We start from the raw sequence: 10,927 nt of genomic DNA on the forward strand, positions 1-10,927 counted from the left end.
AGGGCTGATTGAAACCAGACGTGACTGAAGATCCGGAGACGGCCCCCCACCGGCATGGACTCCCGCAGGGGAGCCCCAGCGTCATGCGGTGGACTTGGTAGAGGCGGGGGAGGACTTTTAGTCCTGGGTGCCTGTTCCTGCAGGCGACTTCTTTCCCCTTCCTCTACCCTTTGAAGCGAGGAAGGACGAGCCTTTACCTCGTTTGTATTTATTAGGTCGAAAGGACTGCATCTGTTGATGGGGTGCCTTTTTCTGTTGTGTGGGAACATAAGGAAGAAAAGATGACTTACCCGCAGTAGCGGTAGACACCAGGTCAGCCAGGCCGTCACCAAACAAGACACTACCTTTGAAGGGGAGAGCTTCCATATTTTTCTTGGAGTCGGCATCAGCATTCCATTGATGGATCCACAGCGCCCTCCTGGCCGAGACCGCCATGGCATTGGCTCTTGATCCCAAGAGGCCAACATCCCTCGCCGCATCCTTTAGGTAATCTGCAGCGTCCTTGATATAACCAAGAGTCAAAAGAATATTATCTTTATCAAGGGTATCCATATCAGAAGCTAAATTATCAGCCCATTTAGCAATAGCACTACTCACCCATGCCGACGCCACAGCAGGGCTGAGCAGTGCACCAGTATTAACAAAAATGGCCTTCAAAGACATCTCCAGCTTGCGATCCGCCAGATCCTTGAGAGCAGCCGTGTCAGGGGACGGAAGCGCCACCTTCTTGGACAAACGGGATAGAGCCTTGTCGACATTCGGAGACGACTCCCATTTTTCCCTGTCATCAGAGGGGAAAGGATACGCCATAAAAATTATCTTGGGAATCTGCCACCTCTTGTCCGGCGACTCCCAAGCTTTTTCACAAAGAGCATTCATTTCATGAGAGGGGGGAAACTTCACCTCAGGTTTTTTCCCTCTAAAAAGGCAAATCCTTGTTTCCTGAACAGCCGGTTCATCAGAGATACGTTAGACATCTTTAATAGCCACAACCATGTACTGAATACTCTTAACTACCCTTGAGTGTCAAGCCTCTTAGACAACAAAGCCACATTAGCATTAAGTGTACTCAACATAGCAAACCAATCAGCAGTCTGCTGTGCCGACAGAGCCATTTCCAGCTCCTTTTCTGCGCCCCCAGTAACTTCCTCCGGGGAGGAACACTCAGCCTCAGACATGCCGACACCCAACACACACACTGGCCAAAAAAAAAGGGGACAGCCTACAGGGAAGCCCGGAGAGAGAAACACAGAGGGAGTATGCCAGCTCACACCCCAGCGCCCATATACTACACCACAATAATATATGTCAGTAGCGCTGTATAATAACAATAAAAGCACCAAAATTATTTGTGCCCCCCCCCGTTTTGCTCCCTGTTACTTGCGAGGAGCCTGGAGGTCCGGGCCAGCGTTCTCTGCAGCGGCTGTGGAGAGAAGAAAATGGCGCTGGTGGAGCTGTGTGGCTAAGCCCCGCCCCTTCCCGGCGCGCTGCAGTCCCACTCAAATTTAATTTTTTATACTGGCGGGGCTCTTATATACGGTGCCTGGGCACCGAATATGGCTTTCACCAGTTTTAAAAACTTCAGTAACTGCTGCCCAGGGCGCCCCCCCCCCCCCTCCCAGCGCCCTGCACCCTGTGAGTGCTGTTGGTGGTGTGTGTGGGAGCATGGAGCGCAGCGCTACCGCCGCGCTGTACCTCGTTACTGAAGTCTACTGCCGTCACTGAAGTCTTCGGATCTTCTAATACTCACCCGGCTTCTGTCTTCTGTGATGGGGGTGACGGCGCGGCTCCGGGAACAAGCAGCTAGGCGAACCAAGTGATCGAACCCTCTGGAGCTAATGGTGTCTAGTAGCCTAAGAAGCAGAGCCCTTAACTAAGCAGAAGTAGGTCTGACTTCTCTCCCCTCAGTCCCACGATTCAGGGAGCCTGTAGCTAGCAGGTCTCCCTGAAAATAAAAAAACCTAACAAAAGTCTTTCTAGAGAAACTCAGTAGAGCTCCCCTAGTGTGTGTCCAGTCACTCCTGGGCACAAAGTCTAACTGAGGTCTGGCGGAGGGGCATAGAGGGAGGAGCCAGTTCACACCCAGTCAAAGACTTTTTAGTGTGCCCAAGCTCCTGCGGATCCCGTCTATACCCCATGGTCCTTTTTGGAGTCCCCAGCATCCTCTAGGACGTAAGAGAAAATTTAATGTTCTCTTTGTTTGTAAACATAATACTTTTTCTGTATCCAGAATTTTAGTGCACACTCCTCGTAATTGCTTGCATGGACAGAGTCAGTGACTGACTCTCATTAGCACTTTGGCATGTGGTGGTCACTGGGGCAATATGCCAAATTTATTTGTTCTGATGTTTAGTGGCAAAAGAGAAATTCTTGTCGCTGAACTTGGGGGAGAGAAGAGCATCAAAATTTAAGAGCTTGGAGACTGGGCAACCATTTAGGGCAATGCCTCCAAATGTACTTACATGTACCCACTCAACAAGCATCTCCAAAGCTGTCTGGAATGGGAGGAGAAAACATGGCCAGTCTGAAGGGAACAAGGTACCAACAGTTGTAAGCATTTCTTTGTCCTAACAATCATAGAACTTGATGCTGTGTTTAGTCTAATTTCCTCCGAATCCTCCCACGTCTCTCCTAGACTTCTTTATGGGGGTCCCAGTCTGAAGAAGCACACCTGCCCATTAATGGAAGATTTTCTGAAATGAAAGGTTTTGAAAGTGGTGAGAGGTCTGGAGTGAAGTCTAGTCTTCATGAAGGAATGACATTTTTGTATTTACAGGTATTGAAAGGAAAGCTTGTTCGGTACATGTCAGAAAAGGGGGGAGAGGTAGAGTATTAGGAAATATTGATTAATGGTATTTAATTCACCCCCTCCACCTCTCTTATGTCAGCCATGGTTCTGAGTCTGAAAGGTTACAACCTAGTAGAAAATCCTTATTATTGAATAAATGGTGCATGTGATGGAGTCTATTAGACTTTTGTGTTCACACTATTCCAAACTCTAAATCAAGTTGGAGATGGTGGGATAACTTAGAGCAGAACTAAGACGGTTAGCTCTGGGGAAACAGAATAGGGAAGAGAACAACCAAATTACAATACTCTCTTCCACGGTATGTTGATACTTGTAGTGCCATATTGGTGAATCCTGGTGAGTTGGCTCTTAATTTAGGGATTACATGTATGACCAAAAGTGGTCCTATTATGAAGTGTATGACCTCCAGAGCAGATGCGTTGCCGTGGCTTACCATATGTTTGTAAGTGATAAATATATATGTAAAAAATATAGTGTAGCATGTAAGGATACGTCCACATTTATTATAAACTTCCAGAATGATAAAAAATTATTCAAAAAACACATAGAACAGAAAATATTGATTTCCGGAATGATAAGATTAATTGCTATACTTCTGTATTTTGGATATTTTTTTATTTTTCTTCCATGTGTACGAGATTTGTCCCTAAAAACATTCCATGGGAACGGAGGACTCGCACATTGGAGGGAACCAGAAGCTGACACCTTTTTTAAGATGGTTACCATCACTGCAGGGCCCTTTCATTGATCTTAAAGGCACTGATGCCAGATACATATGCACGTTTTGGTTCAAGGGTGGAACTGGAATAGGTCTGAGGCTGCTCGGTACCATCTGAAAAGTGCCTCTCAGTGTTTCTGTAATAATAGGATTTTGAATACCTACCGGTAAATCCTTTTCTATGAGTCCGTAGAGGATGTTGGGCCGCTCAAAGAACCATGGGGTATAGACGGGATCCGCAGGAGACATGGGCACTTTAAGACTTTCAAAAGGGGCGTGACCTGGCTCCTCCCTCTATATCCCCCACCAGACTCAGTTTGGAACTGTGCCCGGCGAGACGGACATTTCGAGGAAAGGATTTAACCACAAAGGTGAGCACAACACCAGCTCACGCCATAAGCATGCCGTACAACATGGCAGATAACTGAACACATGTCAACGGACATGAACAAGATTCAGCAAGAAGCTGAAAAAACCATAACACCAACTGTGTTTAACCAGAACTACACTGCAGATACAGTACGCACTGGGACGGGCGCCCAACATCCTCTACGGACTCATAGAAAAGGATTTACCGGTAGGTATTCAAAATCCTATTTTCTATTTCGTCCTAGAGGATGTTGGACCGCTCAAAGAACCATGGGGATTATACCAAAGCTCTAAAAACGGGCGGGAGAGTGCGGATGACTCTGCAGCACCGATAGACCAAAACTAAGGTCTTCATCGGCCAAGGTATCAAACTTGTAAAACTTAGCAAACGTGTTTGACCCCGACCAAGTAGCAGCTCGGCAAAGTTGCAATGCCGAGACACCCCGGGCAGCCGCCCAGGAGGAGCCCACCTTCCTAGTGGAATGGGCATTCACCGTTTTCGGTAACGGCAAGCCTGCCACGGAATGAGCCTGCTGAATTGTTTGACAAATCCAGCGTGCAATGGTCTGCTTGGAAGCAGGACATCCAATCTTATTGGGAGCGTATAAAATAAACAGAGACTCTGTTTTCCGCAATTGAGCCGTTCTGGCTACATAGATTTTCAAGGCTCTGACCACATCCAGAGACTTATCCGCAGCCAAAGCGCCAGTAGCCACTGGCACCACAATAGGTTGGTTAATATGAAAAGAGGAAACCACCTTTGGCAGAAATTGTTGCCGAGTTCTTAACTCGGCACGATCTTCATGGAAGATCAAATAAGGGCTCTTGTGAGACAAGGCCGCCAACTCTGACACCCGCCTAGCGGATGCCAATGACAATAAAATGACAACCTTCCAAGTGAGGAATTCCAACTCCACTTTACGTAAAGGTTCAAACCAATGTGACTGAAGGAATGATAACACCACGTTAAGGTCCCAAGGTGCCACAGGGGGCACAAAAGGAGGTTGGATATGCAACACCCCTTTCACAAAGGTCTGCACCTCAGGAAGTGAGGCCAGTTGTTTCTGAAAGAAAATGGACAAAGCAGAAATCTGTACTTTAATAGAGCCCAATTTAAGGCCCTCATCCACACCATTTTGTAGAAAATGGAGAAAACGGCCAAGGTCAAATTTCTCCACATGAGCTTTCTTGGACTCGCACCAGGAAATATATTTCCTCCAAATACGGTGATAGTGCTTCGACGTCACACCCTTCCTGGCCAGGATAAGAGTAGGTATGACTTCACTGGGAATACCCTTTTGGGCTAAAATCTGGCGTTCAACCGCCATGCCGTCAAACGTAGCCGCTGTAAGTCTTGATAGACGAACGGCCCCTGCCGCAGCAGGTCCTCGCGCAGAGGAAGAGGCCAGGGATCGTCGACCAGTAACGGCAGAAGATCCGGGTACCAAGTTCTCCTTGGCCAGTCCGGGACCACAAGGATCGCCGGAATGCTTGTCCTTTTTAGAAGCCTCAGCACCTTTGGGATGAGAGGAACCGGAGGGAACACATACACTGAGGGGAACACCCAGGGTGTTGTTAGTGCATCCACCGCGTCCGCCTGAGGGTCCCTGGACCAAGAGCAATACCTCGGAAGTTTCTTGTTGAGGCGAGACGCCATCATGTCTATATGGGGAACCCCCCATCGCTTTGTCAGCAGCGTGAAGACCTCCGGATGGAGGCTCCACTCTCCTGGATTTAGGTCGTGTCTGCTGAGGAAGTCCGCTTCCCAGTTGTCCACTCCCGGAATGAATATTGCAGACAGAGCGCTTGTATGCGCCTCCGCCCAGCGAAGAATCTTTGTGGCTTCTGCCATTGCCGCTCTGCTTCTTGTGCCGCCTTGGCGGTTTATGTAAGCTACTGCCGTGACATTGTCCGATTGAATCAGAACCGGCAGGTCTCGAAGAAGATGTTCCGCTTGTAGAAGGCCGTTGTAAATGGCCCTCAGTTCCAGAACGTTGATGTGAAGATGAGTTTCTGAACTTGACCATCTTCCCTGGAAGGTCACCCCCAGAGTGACTGCCCCCCAACCTCGGAGACTTGCATTCGTGGTCACTAAGATCCAGTCCTGCATCCCGAACCGACGTCCTGCAAGGAGGTGAGAGCTGTTCAGCCATCACAGGAGGGAGATCCTGGTGTTGGGAGATAGAATTATCTTCCGGTACATACGCAGGTGGGATCCGGACCACTTGTTCAACAGATCCCACTGAAACACTCTGGCATGGAACCTCCCGAATTGAAGGGCCTCGTATGCCGCCACCATCTTTCCCAGCAATTGAATGCATTGATGAATGGAAACCGTTTTCGGTTTCAATAAGAGTTTTACCAAACTCTGAATTTCCAGAGCTTTCTCCACAGGGAGAAAAACCTTCAGCTGGACCGTGTCCAGAATCATGCCCAAAAACGCGAAACGGGTTGTCGGGATCAACTGTGACTTTTGTAAGTTCAGGAGCCAGACGTGCTGTTGCAGAACTGACATGGACAGTGCAATGTCCTGTAACAACTTGTCTTTGGACTTCGCCTTTATCAGGAGATCGTCCAAGTACGGGATAATTGTAACTCCTTGCCTTCGCAGGAGAACCATCATTTCTACCATTACTTTGGTAAAAATCCTCGGAGCCGTGGACAGACCAAACGGCAACGTCTGAAACTGGTAGTGCGTATCCTGGATAGCAAACCTCAGAAATCTTTGGTGAGGAGGATAAATGGGGACATGAAGGTAAGCGTCCTTTATGTCCAAGGAGACCATGAACTCTCCTTCCTCCAGATTGGAGATCACCGCTCTGAGAGACTCCATCTTGAATTTCTCTAGGAATAAGTTGAGAGATTTCAGGTTGAGAACAGGTCTCGCCGAGCCGTCTGGCTTCGGCACCACGAACAGGCTTGAATAAAAGCCCTGCCCCTGCTGATTTAGGGGTACCGGGACCACAACCTGATTTAGACACAATTTTTGTACTGCACCGCAGACTAGTTCCCTTTCCTGCAGTGAAGCTGACAAGGCTGATTTGAAAAACCGGCGAGGGGGCACGTCTTGAAACTCCAGTGTGTACCCCTGGGATACAATCTTCAACACTCAAGGGTCTAGACCCGAGCGAACCCAGACCTGACTGAAAAACCTGAGACGTGCCCCCACCTTAGCGGGTCCCTGTAATGGGGACCCGGCGTCATGCGGTGGGTTTAGGAGGAGCCGGGGAGGACCTCTGCTCCTGGACACCCGAGGAGGCGGGTGCCCTTTTCCTCTACCTCTGGTAGCCAGAAAGAAGTTGCCTCGGCCCCTTCTATACTTGTTGGGCCGAAAGGAATGCATTTGATAATTTGGCTGTTTCTTTTGCTGCGTAGGAACCGAGGACAAGAAGGTAGATTTACCCGCGGTAGCTGCTGACACTAAATCAGCAAGGTCTTCACCGAAAAGTTCTCCTCCCTTGAAGGGAAGGGATTCCATATTCCTTTTGGAATCAGCGTCAGCATTCCACTGATAAGTCCAAAGCGCACGTGTAGCCGCAATGGACATAGCATTCGCCTTAGCACTAAGGAGGCCAGCGTCACGTACAGCCTCTTTCAAGTATGCAGCTGCATCTCTCATATAACCCAGCGTCACCTGGATGGAATCTCTATCTAGATTCTCCCAATCAGAAGATAAAGTGTCTGCCCACTTTTCAATAGCACTACTGACCCACGCGGACGCAATAAGAGGCCTGAGCAACGTCCCTGTAGTAGTGAAAATAGCCTTCAGGGTAGCCTCCTGCTTACGGTCCGCCGGCTCCTTAAGGGCCGTCGACTGAGCTGCAGGGAGGGCTACCTGTTTTGACAAACACGCCAGGTCTTTGTCTACAGTGGGGGGATTCTCCCACGGGTCCCTATCCGACTCTGGAAAAGGGTATGCCACGTTGATTCTTTTAGGAATCTGAAACTTTTTATCAGGGTTATTTCCAATGCTATCAAAGAGAGCGTTCAGTTCAAAACAAGGAGGAAAAGTAACCGAGCGCTTTTTCTCCTTGTAAATCAGGACCCTGGTTTCAGGTGTAATAGGGTCCTCATTAATATTCAAGATATCTTTAACAGCTACAATCATATACTGAATACTCTTAGCCAATCTTGGATCTAATCTGGAATCAGCATAATCGACATCGGCATCAGAGTCCGTGACGGTACCTGTGTCAACTAATTGGTCAAAACTACGTTTGTGTGACCCTGCAGGGTCTTGCAACTGTAATAAAGCGTCCTCTACTGTTCTCTTCCACACCTGGGATTGAGACGCAGACTCAAACTTTTGATTTAATGATGTGACACTAGCATGCAAAGCATTCAAAGTATTTAACCAATCTGCAGTTGGCGGTGCCGACATGGCCACTCCCAAAACATTTGGTGTCCCCAACAAATCGTCCCCCGGAGAGGAGTAATCAGCCTGCGACATGTCGACACCTGAGAAACAGCACACACACCAAGCAGTGAGGCAACACAAAGGGAAAAAGCCAGCTCACACCCCAGCGCCAAATAGGCAGGTCTGTGAACACCAAAGATGTCCCAGAGCTGTCTGCGCTTGTTTTACATAAATAAATATGCCCCCTCTATGTCTTTTTAGCCCCCTGGTACTTGCTGCGGAGAGGAAGGACCAGCGACTTCAGTTTGTGGAGGAGGAAATGGCGCCAGTGAGCAGTGAGGAAGAAGCTCCGCCCCCAACATGGCGCGCTTCTTCCCGCTTTTATTATTTAATTATTTGCCGGCGGGGGTTAGCGGGCAGTGCCAGGGCACTATAGGATTATGTCAGCCTTATATATGAGGTAATATATGCTCCTCAGGGCGCCCCCCCCCCCCATGCCCTGCACCCAGCGGGAGCATGGCGCGCACTGTGCATAGCCGCTGTGCGGTACCTCTACAATGCCACCTTGAAAGATGAAGAGAAGTCTTCTTTCTTCTTATACTCGCCTGTCTTCTGACTTCTGGCTTGAAGAGGGGGGGACGGCAAGCTGTGGGAGGGAGCATCCAGGAGAGCCCGGCGTTCGTCTCCCCTCAGGAGCTGAAGACATCCTGTCAGCAGCAGCAGAGCCCTGGAACTCATCAGAATTGGGTCCAGACTGCTCTCCCCTCTTGCCCACCAAGCAGGGAGTCTGTAGCCAGCAGATCTCCCCAAAATAAAAAAACCTAACATTAAGTCTTTCAGAGAAACTCTAGGAGCTCCTCCTAGTGCCCTGTGTCTCGTCCTGGCACATTTCTAAAACGGAGTCTGGTGGGGGATATAGAGGGAGGAGCCAGGTCACGCCCCTTTTGAAAGTCTTAAAGTGCCCATGTCTCCTGCGGATCCCATCTATACCCCATGGTTCTTTGAGCGGCCCAACATCCTCTAGGACGAAATAGAAACAGTATTTATAAATCACAGTTTTACAAATGTTATGTTTGTGTTAAACTTAAATATTGAAAGGATACAACTGTAAATTGTTTACATCTGTACACATCTTCTACATGAAAGGGTTGTGTCTACAAGTTGGCAGGAGCCCCAAGAGAATATTACATTGGCATTATGGCGATTTGATGTTTTCATCTTTCTTCTGAAAGTAATAAAAGTAGAAGTTATTCCATTACTCCATTAGTAATGCAAAAATAAATGCGGACAGTAGCATTGTTTATGTGTGAAATGTTTACATACAGAACATTTTCAATTTTTTTTCCCCTAGACAAAAGGGCAAGAAAATGTTTAAATCTCTGCGTAGCCTGAAAACGGATCTGGATCTAACAGCAGAGGGCGATCTCAACATAATTATGTCTTTGGCTGAAAAGATCAAACCAGGACTTCACTCTTTTATTTTTGGGAAACCTTTTCACACCAGTGTACAAGAGCGGGATGTACTAATGACATTTTAACATTGGACCTCCTGAATACCTATATCTATTGGATGATTTCACGTAAATACAAGCTCTAAAGACTTTGCAGAGAGATCAGAGGCCATTAGTTTTGATGCCTGTTCTAACTTGCTCCACACTGGACCTTAAAATAATGAGTCCTGTTTATTTGTGTTCTAGTTACCATTACTATGGGAAGTCTGATTATAAATCTTTGTTGGTTTACTAACTTGAAATCTTTACGTGTATGTGTGTGCTTACATTTAAACCAGAATTTGCTAATATACTTAAATATTTTGTGAAGTGTTAGGCTGTACATTGTGTTACTCACCCCAGAAAGTGTCTTTTCTTACACAGGTGTGTTTCATATTTGTCACTAGTTTTGTGTAATGATAAAATGTTGATACCTTTTGAATTTCTTGACAGGCTTGGAGGTTATTATTTGGGGCTTATGGATTATTCCACCATATGCAATACACGACTTATCCCAACTAAGCCTTGCCTCACAAGCCTTGATGATTCTTTATATGAGCAAAATGAGAACGGTTTCCCTAAGTTTACAAATCACGTTTCCCAAATCACTGTTCTCTGCTGTACAATTATTTATTTGCCATTTATTTGACATGACCATGTTCCAAATTATCATTTAAAATAAAAATAGGACTTTGGAGTCCATGCTGTTAATTTGATGGAAATTCTGATTATTTTATTGGTATCTACTCTGTTGCATATGAAAAGGAGACATAACTGCAACCAGCGAACTAGAACTGGTTGGTAATAATACCAAATGTGTATTTTTCAGCTCATTAGTATCAATATCCTGCTGTTGCTCTGGTTATGGTGGATATATCCAGTACCAAAGGGAACAGACATATAATATAACAAAATTATTAAATGCATGCAGTTTCAAAATAAAAATACATTCACAGTTAAATCATTTATTACTCAGTGTTGAATCATTCACTGAACCTCAACAAAAGGTCAGCCCATGTTGAAATTCCCGGGACCTCGACCCAGGAAATTACCAGGGTTGGAGACCCGGGAATTTCAACCTAGGTTGACCCTTTCACACAAATAAAATACCTGTTTTGATCCACAAATTACCAGGTAGAAATTCTTGACCCGGTAATTTACTTCTCTGTGTTAAAGGGGGGGTC

General features: G+C 46.9%; 1 protein-coding gene across 3 annotated transcripts in view; it reads left to right on the forward strand.

Moving 5' to 3' along the window:
* Window positions 1-10,454, forward strand: part of C9orf72 (C9orf72-SMCR8 complex subunit) — a 112,799-nt gene extending 102,345 nt beyond the window's left edge. For 2 of the 3 annotated variants that reach the window (XM_063914091.1, XM_063914090.1), the window contains exon 10: window positions 9,605-10,454. In XM_063914091.1, coding sequence (XP_063770161.1) covers window positions 9,605-9,791 — 187 coding nt within the window. In that variant the 3' untranslated portion in view covers window positions 9,792-10,454. The remainder of the gene's footprint in view (window positions 1-9,604) is intronic. The other variant, XM_063914092.1, reaches the window with a different exon arrangement.
* Window positions 10,455-10,927: the final 473 nt, after the last annotated feature.

This window comes from Pseudophryne corroboree, chromosome 1 (assembly GCF_028390025.1).
Source record: "Pseudophryne corroboree isolate aPseCor3 chromosome 1, aPseCor3.hap2, whole genome shotgun sequence".
Taxonomy (NCBI): domain Eukaryota; kingdom Metazoa; phylum Chordata; class Amphibia; order Anura; family Myobatrachidae; genus Pseudophryne; species Pseudophryne corroboree.